Raw genomic sequence first — 18,580 nt, 5'->3', positions numbered from 1 at the left:
TTTTTTGTCTTTGGGTACCAATTTGTTATTTTTTAAGGCTTTGAACCATGTGCATGTGTTAACTATTTTAAGAATCTAGAAATTACAATGCTTTGGCTTTTAAATTATATTCACAGAATTGACTTTTGCTCTGGGAAGGTGCCCAATTAATTTACAATTCATTATAGATGGACCCAATTCTGATATATCAGTTGAGTAAACTAAGGCAAAAGTAGATTGTATTGCTTTCAGTTTTTATTTTTACACTTAACTAGGGACCAGCTGGGAATGTGAGCTCACACTCTCAGAATTTTACAATCTTCTATTTATTAAGAAGGCAGACTAGTATAGTGGTTAAGGACAAACACTTGGAGTCACATCTGTGGTTAAATTTTGTTTCTATCAATAATTAACTATGAGATCTTGTCCATATTACACAAACTCAGTAAACCTTAGCTTATTATAAATAAAATGTAGATTAAAAATATAGCCTAAAAGGGTTGTCATAAGGATTGAATGAGATAATAATACATGCAAAGTGCTTAGTCTAGTAGCTGGCATCTAGTAATTACTTTGTAGAATTGCATCCCTAAGGATGAAAATGGGTGGAGAGGTCATAGATTTGCTTAGACAAATTCCAGAAGTCTGATTTCTTAACTACAGCCAGGTTGATTCGAGTAACATATTGGCCTGAATTCATATTCACATAATTACAGCTCATGTTCTGGTGCAAGCCCGGTTCAAGTTTCTCTCTATCCTGGATTTCTTTTGCAAACATGCAGTGGTGTCCAGACAAAATCACAACATCCTGCACATCACACTGCTGAGGCTACCATTTCACAAGAACAATAACAGCTGAGCTTTGAAAGATGGGGATGAGAAACAACAAAAAGAGAATCAGTCCACAGCACCTGGTCTGGTAAATGCTTGTGAAATCCCCATGTTCTGGAAGGCAAAATATCTGCTTTGGTACAAAGAGCTAGGAAAACAATTTTCTTAAAAATAAACAGATCCCAAGAGATCAATGGTCTGGAAAAATTCCTCTGGGATACTAACAGGCTCCCGAATATAAATGGTAAGAAGCTTTTCAGTTAACAGATGATCATAATTCATACTCCGGCAAACACAAGTTGGACTCTACTTGATAGCATCTAGTTTTGGTTTTCCAATCACAATACACACACACACAGCCCACAACATGTACACATCTTTGAAAAGTCACAGTGGTTCCAAAAATTAGGCAAAACACACATGTCTCCTTATGGAAGCATGACTACCTCAGAAACCTCTACTGGGTGGTTTGGGACAGTTCTAAGTCCTATCTATTCATCCCAGATACACTGCATGGATAGGCCTCCCTCCCTAAGAGATCTTAATAACTCTGAAAGAGTCTTCCTCCTGAAAAAAATACTTCTTTCATACAGTTGTACATAGTAAAATTTCTCTATAAATTATGATTAGAAATAAATAAAATTTTAAAATTCTTGTTATTTTTTGCATGTGTATTTTTTGCTTTTCTTCTCTAATTTGCAGAAAATTTATCTATCTACCTATATTTAATTTTTATTGTGATTTGGGTGAAAGTTTACAGAGAAAATTCATTTTCCATACAGCAGTTGATACACATTTTGTTTCATGACATTGACTGCAATGCCCACAATGTAACAGCTCTCTTCCCACTTCCTCCCTGTAGTTACCTCTTCCTTGTGTTTTCTTTCCTATGCGTTCCTGCCCTCTGAGCTATCTCCCTATGCATATAGTGCCCTTCTGTTCTCCTGTGATTGATTGTTCTAAGGAATGTATCTACCTGGTGTAAATGTTCACCCTATACTCCTGTCAATTGTTTGGCTGGAAGCCACAGGAGTAAGTTCAATTCCAGGCCTGAAGGGTAACTAGGGGCCATAGTCTCAGGGGTTTTACCAGGCTCTATCAGGGAGCTCTGGTAGCATAGTGGCTAAGACACTTGCCTGCTAACCAGAAGGCTGGCGGTTCAAACCCACCAGCCACTTCTCGGAAGGAAGGTTGGGCAATCCTACTTCCGTAGTGATACTGTCTCAGAAACCCACAACAACAACAACAACATCAGACCAGTAAGCATGGTCTTTTTTATAATTTTGAGTTTTGTTCCAAATTTTTCTCCCACTCTATCCAGAATCTATCTACTCTTTAAAAGGCAATGTTTTAAACTACATTGTGGGGACTGCAGCCAATGTCATGAAACAAAACGTGTATGGACTACTATATGGCAAATGAATTTCACCCAAACCACAATAAAATTTTAAAAAAGAAAAAAAAGTATTGTTTTAAATAATGTAAGAAGCTGAAGATTAATCGATACCGACCAGCCTTTAAAAACACTTATGATGTAATGGGAGAGATAGAACTCACATAGAAAAAAATAAGCATAAAGTCATAATAATAATGGTAATTGTAATAAGTAACAATTATTAGTTAAGCACTTACTCTACACCAGGCACTTTGAACACATTAATGTTTCACAATGATCCTATGAGATAATTATTATCCCCATTTTACAGATGTGCAAATTGAGTCTTAGAGGGTTTAGGTAATTTTCACAGGTCATAGGTTGGACAATTCTACTTCCGTATTGATACTGCCTCGGAAACCCAAGGAGGGGTCGCTATGAGTCAGGTTTGACTCGACGGCACATAACAACAACAAAAGTTAGTAACTGAATTTAAAGTCCATTAGCCAAATACACTGCCACCTACATGGCATAAGAATGCTGTATCATATCTCATACCATTTCAGAATATTAGATACTTTGACAATATTTTAAATTTCTCAAGTAGGTCTGAATTGAGAATATCCAACTCAGTGTTTAGACTCACACCACAAAGGATTTGAGTCTAACATAGAACCAAGGTAAACTCCAATTTTTGAGAATAAATGACTTCTTATGTGGAAAATCATTAAATAAACGGCATTTTAAGGTGAGGAAAGCATAATTTATACTACCTATAGGCCTTGGCTATTTCTGTATTAGGCTAAGAACATTCTATCATTCCGTTCATCAAGTCATTTCCTTACTCTCCTTCAAATCTCATCCCAAATATTCATGTCCAGGAAGTCTGTTTGGGCCACTCTAGACCTCCCTTGCAATCACAGGGGCTGAAATTCTGCATATTCATTTATCACTTAGTATTTCCCTGACCTCTGTATCACAATTATCTGAAGTCTTGTCATTCTAACCCTGGTGCAGTGTTTTGACATATCTGTCTCATTTTCCAATTTGACATTATGCCTTACTGGTATATTTACTTACTAGTATAGAATACAAGTTGATATTTAATATAAACTATTAGTTGAAATGAATATAATGATTTAAATTAGGTTATATTTATTTCTCATAATCATTTCAGCAAATAGAATGTGACTTTTACAATTAGAATTTGAGAAAAACCTGAACTCAATGGCCTTATAATAAACCAAAGTGGCTACATCTCAAATCAAATTTACAGAATACATTTTTATTATTTAATCTTAGGAAGACTATAGCATATTGCTAAATGTTTAAAAAAGATTTTCAAAAAATGATTATTCTTTATATAACCTTCTAGTCTTTTGTTAGTTTTGTAAGTAACATAATTACCATTATCATATATGTACAATATTTTCTGTCTTTTTCTATCACAAAAGGATGGATAACCAAACTATGGTACATACACACAACGGCACTATGCAACACTGAAGAATAATATAGAATCCGTGAAACACCACATAATATGGATGTACTTGGAGGACATTAGGCTGAGTGAAATAAGTCAATCACAGAAGGACAAATATTGTATTAGTTCACTACTATAAAAGTCAAGGAAAGGTTTATATATGGAAGGAAACTTTCTTTGTTGGTTACTAGGGATGGGAGGAGAGGGGAGAGAACAGTGTTAGACAGCTGGAGACAAGTATTGATTTGGGTGAAGGGAAGGGAAATGTACCAAAAGCAAGTGATCAACATGGTGGCACCGAGGAAGAGAAAGACATAGAGAGGTACACAGGAGGTGCAGACAACAAAGATGAACCCTTTTGCATGTACAGTACTGCATTGTCAGTGATGACAAGCATTGATCTATGTGTAGACAGATAGGCGGACGTGCTAAACAGTCAAGTATGTCTAGGCAGGTGGTAGTGTGCCCATGACTATGTATAGGATTGGCAGACAATGTTTTCTACAAGCATATTTGTATATGCTATAAGAATGTCTGGTTGTATAGTAAAGCTATACAAGGGGAAAGGTTGCGGTGACTTCTTGGCCACAGCCAGATTTCCTAAGGGAGAAAGTAGTTGGACCTCTGGGCTCAGGACCATGGTCACAGGGGACATCGAGCTCAATTGGCATAACATACTACACAAAGACATTGTTTTACATCCCACTTTGGTGAATAGCAACTGGGATCTTAAAAGCTTACTAGTGGCCATCTAGATGCAATGATGGGTGTCTCCTTGTCCAGAGCAAAGAAGACTTGAGAAAATCAAAGACACTTGGAAACAATTAGTCTAAGGGACTAGTAGAACCTGTTATCCTCAGCCTATATGACCATGACACCTGAAGAACTAGATAGTGCCCAGCTACCACTGTCAACCACTTGGAGGGAGATCCTGGATAGAGTGGGAGAACAATGTGGAACAAATCTCAGAATCATAAAAAAAGAAAAAAGACCAGGTTTACTGGTCTGATAGACTCTGGTGAGACCCCTGAGACTATGGCCCCTCGCTGCTCTTCAGGTCTGGAATTGAACCCACTTCTGTGGCTTCCAGCCAAACAACAGACAGGCATATGGGCTGAACATTTACATCAGGTAGATACACTCCTTGGGAGCGATCTATCGTGGGAGAACAGAAGGGCAGTGTTTGCACAGGAAGACAGCTCAGGCGGGTGGGAGTACATGGGAGGGAAGGATAAAGGGAAGAGGTAACTACAAGGAGGAAGTGGGAAGAGAGCTATTACATTGTGGGGAATTGTAGTCAATGTCTTAAAACAAAATGTGTATGAACTGCTGTATGAAAAACAAATTTTCAACAAGGAAAAGAAAAAACAATTGACAAGAAATACAGAAGATAATCCTGGAGCCCTGAGCTTTGAAAGGAACTATACAGAAGTGGATTAGGCACCAACTAGTGGAAAAATCTGAACGAAAACAGTGAGTACAGAGAAGGTCAGAGCTGCGGACTGTCACCTACTCTGACGGAACCAGAGGCCTGAATATTTCCAAGTGATGTTGGGACCTGAGAATTGACCTAAAGATCATCCCTGGTCACCAAGGGCTTCAGGGACCACTGTGCTGGTGGCCTATGACTAGAAAGGGAAACAGCAAGGAGGGAGACAACCTAAGCTGTTGACTTTCCACTGCCTGGGGGGTGCAGCCATTTTGATTGTTTACACATGGCACCCATTTGGGATATTTAAAGTGACCAATGGTACGGCTATTTTGAATGTTTACAAGTGGCAGCCATTTTGGATATTTAAAGTGACCAAGGGCGCAGCCATTTGGAATATTTACAAGTGGCAACCATTTTGGATTTTAAAGTGATAGCATTCTCATTTGGATTCCAGTGACCTAAGAATAGGCTCTGTTTGCTAAGGTTGGCAGGGACATATGAAAGGCTGACAACAGGAAAGGAGACAGGTGGTGAGTGTATAAGTGCTGTCAACTAGCAAACAGAGGAGCACAGTACCCTGCGTGTGCAAACAAAACAAAGAAAATGAAAATCATGGGCAAGTCACTCCAACATACAATCACCAATTAAATAAAATCACAAAAACGTCACAATGCCTCGAAGACAACAAAGCATCACAGTCCATACAAAGAAGCAAGATAAAGCAGGAGAAACAAGGGACCAGGATACAGACCCAAAACATAAACCCTGAGGAAGACACAGCATTGGAACTCCCTGATAAGGAATTCAAAAGAATTATACTTAGGTATCTTCAATGAATTGAGAGACAGATCAAGGAAAACACAGAGAAAACCCTAGAACAATTTCAAAAGACAACACAAGAACAAAATGACAAAATAAATGAAAAATTAGAAATGATACAAAACCTACACACAGAAAAGCAGAAGATTAATACTGAATTTTCAGAAATAGATAAGACATTGAATGGGCAAAGGAGCAGAACTGAATCAATGAAGAACAGAATTAGTGAGACTGAAGGCTAATATCTGAATACTTCTTTGGAAAGGGATCAATCAGAAAAAAGAGCAAGACAAAATGAAGAAAGCCTAAGGTCACATGGGATACCATCAAAAGGAATAACCTACATGTAATTGGAATTCCAGAACACGAAGAGACAAATAAAACCACAGAGAAAATTGTCGAAGATTTGTTGGAAGAGAATTTTCCTGGTATGATGAAAGATGAGACTATATTCATTCAGGAAGTCCAACAAATCCCAAACAGGATAGACCCCAAAAGAAAATCACCCAGACATATCATCATCAAACCAAAGACAAAGAAAGAATTATGAGAGCAGCATGGGAAAAACAAAAAGTTACCTACAAGGGGTAACCAATAAGACTAAGCTCGGATTTCTTGACAGAAACCATGAAGGCAAGAAGACAATGGGATAGTATATATAAAACACTGAAAGAGAAAAATCTCCAACCAAGAATTATGTACTCAGCAAATTTGTCTCTCAAATATGATGGTGAAATTAGGACATTTCCAGATAAGCAGAAATTAAGGGAATTTGTTCAAACCTGACCAACCTTACAAGAGATGCTAAAGGGAGCCCACTGACAGAGAAGCAACAACAGCAAACATCAACTGACCATTAAAACACATGATGATATGACCCAGAAGCCAACCCAGCTTATCTCTAAGATTTGTAGCAGAAGAGTAGATGACCAAACTATGGTACATACACATAATGGAATGCTATGTAGCACTAAAGAATAATGTAGAGTCTGCAAAACACCACATAACATGGATGAACTTGGAGGACATTATGCTGAGTGACATAAGTCAATCACAGAAGGACAAATATTAGTTCGTTGTTGTGGAGGGTTAAGGGAAGATTTATATATGGAGGGAAACTTTCTTTGTTGGTTGCCAGGGGTGGGAGGGAGGGGGGGAACACTGCAAAAAAAAAAAATGCATTGACCCATGTCACTTTAGTTTTGTGTATTTCACTATACATAAATTATATTTCAATAAAATGTATTTAAAAGTGGGGGTAGTAGTGGTCTTTGTTTCGTTGCTATCTTTCAAACCCCACAAAATTCAAATGCTTTTTGAGGGGGGGAACATCTCTTATAGATTTATCTAAACCTAATAACCAGCTCTGAGTTGTCACAGAAGAGCTGAGCATATCCATCAAGTACTACTTACCTTCACCCCTCCCACTGCCTTTCTGCCTGCTGTTGCGTAGTGGAAGCACTTCCAGTGATGTAATGCCAGACCTCTCCAGAATAGTCACTTCCACAGTGAGCCTCCCAACCAGCTGCTGGGGTCGCACACTGATGATGTGCTCATACTTCCCAAGCCGTCTCTGCAAAAGCTCTTCATAACTTAAGAGAAAGACAGCTTTGTCCTTGCTAGGAATCACTAAAGAAGCTCTGAACATTTCAGTCCCCTTCTCCCTGTAAGGAAGGAAAATAGGAACAGTGAATATTGTTCAGGTAGAATAAAGCCAGGTTCCCTCAAGTACTCTCAGGGCACAGGCCACACTCTTTGCCAACCTACGAGTAAGAACAGTAGGCATGGCAGTGTGAATCCTTAGAAAGAAAAAATAAAGTTAACATTGGAAAGAGAAGGAAAAGACTACACTAGAGCAAGGTTACACTAGTTGTGGTTAATTCCAACTCATGGCAACTCCATGTGTGTCAGAGTAGAACCATCCTCCATAGAGTTTTCAATAGCTGATTTTTTGCAAGTAAATTGCCAGGACTTTCTTCGGGGGTGTCTCTGGGTAGACTCAAACCACCAAGCTTTCCATTAGCAGGTAGATGTGTTAACATTTGCACCACACAAGGATTCCATAGGGAGGTTACAAACATTCAAAGAATTCTGAATACTAGGGAATCAAAGACTACTGTACTCTCCTACCTCTCCCTGAGACAGACCCTAGAGGGTAATGGGGGAAAGGGATATTTATATAAATGAACTGTCAGGTCAGAGGGCCTTGGAGTTAAGATGTGAACTACAGTCTCCTCTTTACAGAAATGGGCAAATGAATCCTGACATTTCTTTTTATCTTTAAATAGCTAATATATTAGGATTGACACTATGATAAAGTTTGATGGATACATTTAGGAGAAATGGTAAGAAATAAAAGATTAAAAAACTTACAAAAATACAAACTATTCTGAAAGCATTCAATACTAGGAGTGAGCATTCTCTGAATCAAAATATAGACTGATCATCAAAAGGATAGTAAAGGATTAAACAAAACAAGTAAGAAAGGGAAGAGCCACCATCAGTGGATTAAATATTTCAGAAAGTTTCTGAAAGATTTAGGGAATTCATTATAGCAAGAACTCTATAACTCAGGAAGCTCAGGAAGGGACTGCAGCAAAGGAGAGGACCAAACCATCCGGATGAACCACAGAAAAACTGCAGGCTCTGAGTCAGCAAAAAGAGTACTTCCAAGTCTGCATATGAAAGATTAAGATGGTAGACTCATTACACTCCTCTTTCCCAGAGCTGAAAAGAACACAAGTATTTAGATGGAAAATATTCATTGAGGGCTAAACTAAAAAGCCAAACTAATTGCTGTCAGGTTGATGCCAACTCATAGCGACACTTCCTTGGGTTTCTGAGGTGGTATCTCTACAGAAGTAGATTGCCCAATCTTCCTTCTGACGAGTGACTGGTGGGTTTGAACCGCCAGCATTCTGGTTAGCAGTTATATGCCTTAGGCACTGTGTCACCAGAGCTCCCTCATTGAGGGCTAGGCAGAATATATGACAAAAGACTGATACCTAAACTCATTATCATAAAATTTCAGATCATCAGTTAGAAACATAGGGTCAAAGGAATGTCATTAAACCACATTAGATGCATCATTAAAATACTGGATATCATAAGACATTGGAGCAATGCCTTCAAGGTCTGAAAGAAAATTATTTTGAACTTTAAGTCTCATAAAGGGCCAAAATATGAATTAAAACCTCAGAAAGTTGACTTCTCATATACTCATCCTGAGAAAGTTACTCAGAAGATACTCCAGCAAATTGAGGGTAAAAACCAAGACAGAAGAAGATGTGGAATTGCAAGAAATTATGAGACCAAACCAGAAGAAAAACGAAAAGAAATCCCAAGGTAATAGTTCTACAGCAAGGTTACAAAGCAATGACAGTGTTTCATGGATCTGTAGTAACTTCTTTTTTCATGTTTTAACAGCTATGAAGTCAGGATGTGTCTCAAAATCCAGTAACATCTTACAACTGCTGTTGACCAGGCATCAGGATGATATAAATATCATTACTCAAGTACACTTGGTCATATCTGTTCATTTAGTCATTATTTCAAATGAGTTATGTGTCCTGCTAGATGATAATAACAAAATTAATTTCCTCTTATAAGAAAAAAGAAAGACAATTAGAAATTCCAGGAGAAACAGATATTTATGTAAATCATAGTCCAACATAGAACTAAACTATGGCATGATTCTGAATAATTTATGAATTGTAAGAAAAGATAATCCTGATAAAGCCCAACTGATAAAGACCATATGGGACATACTGTAATCCAACAAATTCAGACTTAATAACTTGCTGCAGCAAGGGAAATCATATACCAGAGGAACCATAAGCATTTCCCCTAAGAGAAAGGCTTATTATAGGATTGGGTAAAGAGTAAAGTGTGAGTCCCAAGATGAGTATATGGTTAATGCACTTGGCTGCTAACCAAAAGACTGACAATTTGAGTTCACCCAGAAGTGACTCAAAAGTAAGACCTGGCTATCTACTTCCAAAAAAGCAACTATTGAAAACCCAATGGTGTACAGTTCTACTCTGACACATATGAGGTCACCATGAGTTGGAACTGACTCACTGACAACTGTTTTGTTTTGTTTTGTTTTAAAAGGTAAAGCATTAATATCAGTTAACTAAAGTAACGTTCTGATAGCCTCAAGGCAAAGCTGGGCTATGTGTAAGGGGTTAAGACCTGAACCAAGATGTTGATTCAAGGTTCTCTTTCCTTGGAAACTACAAAATTAATATACAGTTGGAATTTTGTGTCGAAAACCTTATGTGAAGCTTTGAACCTTGGATATAAATTGACGTCACTTTTCAGTATCAAACTGAACACATGGCTCATATCTTCCAGGCAAGAGTGAGATGGTCCACTCTCACTAATAGGATTTCACACAACAAAGTTTCTGAACGTCCACGATTTTAGAGAACAATCTTCCTCAGTACTTTGCCCTTTTATTAATTAATAAAAATAGGTTTACATGTTCACACCATTTTATCTAAATACTAAGATCATTTTTCTTCAGAGAACAGAGGCTCTCACATTTGACTAGTAGAAAAGGAAATATAATCCTAGTACACTAGGTGGCTCTGCATTTAATGTTACTTATATTCATAAAAAATAAATGTTATTATTGGTTTTAAATATTTAGATTCAGGTTATAACCAGAACAAAAAAGACGAATATGGTTACAGATAAGAATCTAAAAGTTAATAACACCATCAAAAGTAAATGACTAGGTAGCAAAAGATAGATGCAGAAAATGGAAAAGGAGAGGTCAAATGAAAAATGGAGAGAAAAATATTATCATTTAAGCTGGCAGGGAGGTCTAAACACTGTTTAAATTGATGAAAGAAGATAATTATATAAAAATTTGGAATGCAGAGGAAATGTTGGAATCGTGTAAATATGCTAAATTTTCCTTCACATCAGTGTCAAGAAATAAAGACCAAGCCAGACCAGTAGGATAAGAAAAAGAAATAAAAGGTATCCAGACTGGAAAGGAGGAAGTGAAATTATCTTTATTTACAGATGATATGATCCTATATATAGAAAATCCTAAAGAGTCAAGAACTAATAGAGGAATTTAGCTAAGTTGCAGGGTACAAGGTTAACAAACGAAAATCAGTTGGGTGTCTATATATCAGCAATGAGAAATCTGAAGGGAAAATTACAGAAACAATTCCGTTTACAATAGAATAAAGTACCTAATGATAAATCTAACCAGCGATGTGAAGGATTTATTCAATGAATACTAAAACACTGCTGAAAGAGATTAAAGACTTAAATATGTAGAAAGAAGTCCCATGTTCATTGACTGGAAGACAGAACATTGTTAAGATGCCAGTCCTACTCAAAGCAATCTATAGATTCAACACAATCCTAATCAAAATTTCAACAGCCTTCTTCACAGAAATAAAAAAAAAAAATTAGTCCTTAACTTTATATTGAATGGCAAGAGACCTCAAGTAGCTACAGCAATGTTGAAAGAGAAGAACAAAGTAGGACAACTCACACTTCTTCATTTCAAAACATACTATAAAGTTACAGTAATCAAAAAGCCTATACTGGTATAACATATAGACCAATGGAATAGAATTGAGAGTCTAGAATAAACCCACACAACTATAGTGAACTGATTTTTGACAAGGGTGCTAAGTTCATTTGTTGAGGAAAGAAGAGTCTCTTCAATAAATGATGCTGGGAAAATCAGATTTCTACATGCAGAAAAATGAAACAGGATACATGCCTCACACCATACACAACAACAAATTCACAATGGATTGAGGACTTAAATGTGCAAACTGAAACCATAAAATTCTTAGAAGGACAGGCAAGGGCAATGCTATCAGGCCTACCTGTCAACAATGGATTATCTGATATAATAAGAAAAGCACAAACAGCAAAAGACAAAATAAATAAATAATACCTCATAAAAATTAAAAAATTTTGTTCATTGGAAGACTTTATCAAAAAAGTCAAAAGACAAACTATCAATTGGGAGAATATCTTTAGAAACCATATATCGAACCTAATAATAAGAATCTAATAATCAAACTTCAAATACTTAAAAACAATAAGATTAATAACCCAATCATAAAATGGGCAAAGGACTTGAATAGACATTTCAAAGAGGACACTCAAATGGCCACCAAACATATGAAAAAAAATGTTCAGCATCATTATGCATCAGAGAGATGCAAATCAAAACCACAGTGAGATATCATTTCATTTCCAGTAGAATAGCTAAGATTAAAAATAATAACAAAGATGTGAGGAAACTGGAACTCTCACTCATTGCTGGTGGGAATGCAAACCAGTACAACTAGGGAACCCAGGGAAGAAGTGGGAAAAGTGCTGTTAAATTGGACAGACTGCAACTGATGTCACAAACAAAACGTGTATAAATTGTTGAATGGGAAACTAATTTGTTCTGTAGTCTTTCAGCCCAACCACAATAAAATGCTTAAAAAAAAAAAAAGGTGCAGCCATTGCTGAAAACTGTGGGAGTTCCTCAAACAACTAAAAATAGAAATACCATATGACCCAGTAATTCCACTCTTAGGTTTATACCCAAGTCTGGAAAGCAGAGACTCAAACAGAGACTTGTACACCAATGTTCACTGCAGCACTATTCACAATAGTCAAAAGGTAAAAACAAGCTAAATGCTCATCAACAAATAAATGGATAAACAAAATGTGGCACATACATATAATGGAATACTACTCAAACACTAGGAGAAATGAACTCTTGATACATGCTACAATATGGATGGATCTGGAAGACATAATAATGAGTGAAATAAGTCAATCACAAAAGGACAAACATTGTATTACCTCACTTAATAAAAAGATAAGAAAAGGCAAATGTATAGAGAAGAAAGTTTATCAGTGGTTACCAGGGGTAGGAGGAAGGGGAGTTAATGGTGATGGGAATATTGTATTGATTAAATGCAGGGTTGCATAACCAATTATTTTGATTGCTTTCAATAAGTATTACTCCTATAAAAAGTTGAGTTGGAAAAAGTTGTGTGATAGAAATATTTTCAACAACAAAATGTAGCTGCTGAGGCTGCTTATGTACAACGAAAAGCCTCATGAGATTTGGTTTCTTGCTTTAGAGGTTTAGGGTCAGTGTATCATGGGACATCCCAGTTAATTGGCCTAAAAATGTGTTTAGTCCTTCTGTTCTACCTCCTAGTTCAATGTATAGTGCCTAAGGTCTTAAAAGCTTGCAAGTGGCCATCTAAGGCACAATTGGTCTCTATTTGCCTGTAGCACCAGAGGAAGATGGAGAGTTGAGAATAAGAGGAAGAAATGTGATGTGTGGCTAATTGCCTCCACAAACAACTTCTTCCTTTGCCATGAGACCAGAAGAACTGGATGGTACCCTGCTACCACTAGTGAACCTTTTAATCAAAGATCAAAAGTATGCCTGCCTTGAGAGTTATGCTCTTTTAAAAACTATATGGGATCAAACTGACAACAGTAACTTGAAAGTTTAGACAAGAACCTTAGGGGGCAATGATTTTATGTTGATGAAGGAGAAACGACTCAGAAAAGGAGGGTGAGAATAGGTGCATAACTGGAAGAATGTAATCAATGTCATTAAATTGTACATGTAAAAATTATTGAATTGGTATGTTTTGTTGTGTATAGTCTCAAGAACAATAACAAAATTAATAAAATTACTTGTTAAAAAAACAAATAAGCCAATTTTAAAAAAGAAACAAAGAAAAAACAAGAGTATCGTAATATTTAGAGTTAAGGAGGTAACAGCGAAGAAAATAAAATACAGGGAAATTAGAATTGGATGCTTAGAGAAAGAAATCTTCCATTTCATTATGTATTCTTATCTCCTGAATCATTAACTAGGTGTATTTATTATTTTGATAAAAAATTAAAAAGAGATAAATATGTGGAGGAAGGGAAGAAGAAAAGATGAGTAGGCAAAGGAGTAGAAAGTTTTACTCTTTCTTTAAATGAATTTTTAATTCTGTAATTAACTGTACTTACCCATTATCTTCTGTAGTTTTATTCCTTTCCTCTTTTACCCTATCACCATTTTTCTTTTCTTTCTCTGTAATTTCACCCTGGTAAACCTTGTCTCCAATAAGCCTGAAACACAAGAGACAGCTGTGTTACCAGCTTGCAGTTCCAAGAAAATTCAAACATGGATCTCATAACCATGACAACCCTAGAAAGTATTTTTATTTGCCTCTTGGATATGCAGAAATAAAGAATTCCAGCTCAGGGCACTGTGCTTGATTCACTTCATTTTAGGGCAATTTTCAACAGGTTCTGAATGGTAAGACTCAACCCATGGTGCCTCTGTGATTCTCCAGGGGTAAATCACATCTGCTCAAACTTCCATGAAGATTCACCAACTTGAATCTTGCCCAAACTAAAATTTAAATCCAAACATCAACCCTATGTTACATATATTTTCCACTTTGTTCCCAGAGTAAAAGAGAGATATTTAACCTAATATATCAATGGTTTCAAGCTATGTCATTACTCAGCTTTCAACTTCCCATCACCTTCTCCAAGCTCCCTGCCTGACTTCCCTATCTAAAGCATCCCCTTTCAATCTTACTTGCTCATCTGTCATCTTTATAACATATACTACTGTCCGAAACTCTCTCATATGTTGATTTGTTTACTTGTTACCTGACTGTTTCTCTCCCAATGGAGTTCCTGGAGTGGAGCAACATTATGTTTTTCATAGCAATATACCCATCACCTGGAAGAGTGCCTGGCCCACAGTAGGCATTCAGTAAATATATTCAGGAAGGCTGGAGAGAAGGAAGGACAAAGAAAGAAAGAGAAAGAAGGAGGGAGAAAGGGAGGAAGGAAGGAATCAACTATCTAATCCATATACATTAAAATCTGTGAAACCAGAAAACCTGTCAAAGAAGGAAAACACGAAAGATCAAGACAAAGAAGGCAGTCCCATCAAGTTCTGGCTCTCACAGGTTTCACTGTGTCATCCACTCTGGGATATAAATCCTCACAGCTAAAGTCAGGCTCTTGGACCGTACATCATCTCAGAATGACCCTGATCTCCCCACAGAGATATCTTCATTCCAAGACTCCTGTTCAGTGTGTCACCCACATAGTGAAGTTGGTGATAAAAGCTGCAACTGGAATCTGCATCTGGAACTCAACTTCCTGGTCCTCTGAAGCTCTATTCAGCATTCTGCAGGCAACTGTAGTGAAGGTATAACGAGAAATAATGGTCGACTTCACGGAAAACTCTGTCATCAAAGGTTTGGTTTTCTGTTGGAATTAAAACACACAGTCAGTATTCTCAGTGATACATTAAAGCATGAGACAAAACATTTTGGGATTGGTGCGAGGTTTTTTTCCCCACCTCCTAAGACAAATATTCTTCAGTTTTGGGAATCTTTGGCCTATGATTCCTTTCCTCTTTCTTTATCTTGTGATTTTCCCATGTTTCACTCCCTCCACTTGTAAAACAACGTTGGTGGAACAACAAATTCTTGACATGCAAGCAAATCCTTTAACCTAATTTTAACAAATGAACACAGTGAAGGTCCCAATTTAACAGAAATACATATTACTTAAATATTTTAATAAAACTTTGGAGTTTTAGAAATACAGTATGTTAAGTATATAATCTTTTCTGTTATAAACTTTTAGATCACATTTGTGGGATCAATGAATTGATCAAAATATCAGAATATACCTGAAGATTCTCATATTCTCAAATTTATTTCAATGTCCATTCAGAGTAACTATAAGCTATTCCATCTGGGCTACCATCACATTTTTGTAAAATAGGAGCAACATTGAACTCAAGAAAGGATTTGAGGAATTAGGACTCAAAAAAGGAAAGTCTATTTCTGTGCTCCACCCCTCACCTGTCAGTGTGTCATACCATTATGGCTTGCATATTGCTGTGATGTTGAAAGCTATTCCACGGGTATTTTAAATACCAGCAAGTCACCCATGATAGATAGGTTTCAGTAGAGCTTCCAGCCTAAGATAGACTAGGAAGAAAGACATGACCAGGTCCACTTCTATAAAGACAGTGGCCACTGAAAACCCTATGAATAGCAGGGAAACATTGACAGATATAGTGCTGGAGGATGAGCCCCTCAGATGAGAAGGCATTCAAAATAGAACTGGGGAAGAGCTGCTTTCCTAAAGCAGAGTTGACCTTAATGGATAGAGTAAAGCTTTCTGGATCTACATATGCTAATGTGGCATGACTCAGAATGAGAAGAAACAGCTGCAAATATACATTAATAATTGGAACATGGAATATACGGAGTATGAAGCTGAAGTTGTCAACAATGAAATGGAATACATAGATATTGATATTCTAGGCATTACTAAGGAGCTCTGGTAGCGTAGTGCCTAAGGCACTTGACTGCTAAGCAAAAGGCTGGCAGTTCAAACCCACCAGCCACTCCTCGGAAGGAAGGTTGGCCAATCTACTTCCATAGTGATACCTCCTTGGAAACTCAAGGAGGGGTCGTTATGAGTTGGCTCCAACTTGATGGCACATAACAACAACAACAACAGGCATTACTGAGCTGAAATGGACTGGCATTGGCTATTCTGAGTTAGACAATCATACTGTCTACTATGCCAGGAATGACAAGTTAAAGAGGAATGGAATCACATTCATTGTAAAAAAAAAAAAAAAACATTTCAAGATCCATCCTGAAGTACAAGGCTGTCAGTGATAGGATAATGTCCATATGTCTCTAAGGAAGAAGTAACTTAAGATTTTTACCAACTTCTGCAGTCTGAAATTGATCAAATATGCAATCAAGATGTACTGATAATTACTAATAATTGGAATGCAAAAGTTGGAAACAAAGACACATTGGTAGCTGGAAACTATGGCCTTGGTGATAGAAATAACGCCAGAGATGACATGATAGAATTTTGTGCTTATTTCTTCATAGAAAATACCTTTTTAAAACAATATAAATGATGAGTATACACATATGGACCTTGCCAGATGGAATACACAGTGCTATGTATGTGGAAAGAAATGATGAAGAAGTTCAACACCATTACTCAGAACAAGGCCAGGAGCCGACTGTAGAACAACTCATCAATTGTTCATATGCAAATGTAAGTTGAAGCTGAAGAAAATTAAAACAAGTCCACAAGAGCCAAAATATGTTCTTGAGTGTATCCCACCTGAATTTAGAGACCATCTTAAAGAATAGATGTGATGCAATGAACACCACTGACTGAAGTCCAGAAGAGTTGTGGGATGAAATCAAGGGCATCACACATGAAGAAAGCAAAAGGTCATTAAAAAGACAGGAAAGGAAGAGAAGACCAAAATGGATACCAGAAGAGACTCTGAAACTTGCTCTTGAATGGAGACTAGCTAAAGCAAGTGGAAGAAATCATGAAGTGAAAAAGCTGAAAAGAAAATTTCAAAGGGCATCTTGAGAGGGCAAAGTAAAGTATTACAATGAAATGTGCCAAGACCTGGAGTTGGAAAACCAAAGAGGAAGAACACCCTCGGCATTCCTCAAGCAGAATGAACTGAAGAAAAAATTCAAGCCTTGAGTTACAACACTGAAGAATTCTATGGGCAAAATACTGAACAATGCAGGAAGCATCAAAAGAAGATGGAAGGAATACAAAGACACTGTACCAAAAAGGGCTGGTCAACATTCAACCATTTTAGGAGGTAGCATACGATCAACAACCATTGGTTTTTCAAAGGAGTTACCACAGCAGATAATTCTATTTAAACAAATATTTATTCAGAACATTTGACTCAAATCACGCTCTCAAAAATACATTAAGAGATATTTATACAATGCATTAGAGAAGTGGAACTGAGATTTATTAAGAACTATACATATCAGCAGTTCCTGTAAGATGGCGGACTAGGCAGAAAGACTGCACAGACCCTCTTCAACAAAAAAAGGGAAACCAATTAACACAGACACAGAAGATAATCCTGGATGCCTGAGCCCTGAAGGGAAGGGTATAGAAGTGGAATAAACCCCAACTAGTAGAAGAATTTGCATGAAAATACCAAAAAAGGAGACAGATGGAGCTGCAGTCTGGCAGTGCAATCCATCTGAGCAATCTGGATGGCACAGCACAGACAACTTAGAGATTCCCAAGTGGTGGTAGGACCTAAGAATTAACCTTAAAATCACCCTGCTAGCCAGGGACTGCACAGAGGACTGCTCTGGTGGCTGGGGAATAAACGGAGAAGGTGAAGAGAAAGGCGGGCTGAGCTGTGGACTTCTGCTCGTCTGGAGGGTGCCGCCATTTTGAATGTTACAAGCGACTTGACCATTTTGGATACTTAAAGAGACAGAGCTCACTGAGATTCCAGAGGCTTAAGAAGAGGTTTTGCTTTCCAGCAACCCCAAGGACACTCCAGACCTGCAAGACTGAAAAGTGGGAAACAGCAACAGTCCCCATAAGACAAAACTATGCCCACACCTCCTACAACTTCACTTACTGAGCAAGTGCACTTCCTCCTTCTGCACTAATGGGCCAATGACAAAAAACCACCAAAAAAAGCCTGAATCACCCTTGGCTGCTCTTCACAAACAGTTAACAGAGATCTAAATACAACAACACCACGATGTCTCGGAGACAACAGACCATCACAGTCCACACAAAGAAGCAGGATAAAGTG

The 18,580-nt window shown here is 37.4% G+C and overlaps 1 protein-coding gene across 1 annotated transcript in view; it reads right to left on the bottom strand.

The window, feature by feature from the left end:
• Positions 1-18,580, bottom strand: part of ITIH5 (inter-alpha-trypsin inhibitor heavy chain 5) — a 138,450-nt gene that overhangs the window by 94,895 nt on the left and 24,975 nt on the right. The window contains exons 2-4 of the mRNA XM_007935476.1: positions 15,038-15,201; positions 13,939-14,040; positions 7,333-7,583 (exon numbers count right to left, since the gene is read on the bottom strand). Of these exons, the coding sequence (XP_007933667.1) occupies positions 7,333-7,583; positions 13,939-14,040; positions 15,038-15,201 (517 nt within the window). The remainder of the gene's footprint in view (positions 1-7,332; positions 7,584-13,938; positions 14,041-15,037; positions 15,202-18,580) is intronic.

Source organism: Orycteropus afer, unplaced genomic scaffold (genome assembly GCF_000298275.1).
Source record: "Orycteropus afer afer isolate SDZICR_OR568_19922 unplaced genomic scaffold, OryAfe1.0 scaffold00028, whole genome shotgun sequence".
NCBI lineage: Eukaryota > Metazoa > Chordata > Mammalia > Tubulidentata > Orycteropodidae > Orycteropus > Orycteropus afer.
The sequence above is the reverse complement of the archived record's forward strand: the minus strand, read 5'-3'. Positions and strand labels throughout refer to the sequence as shown.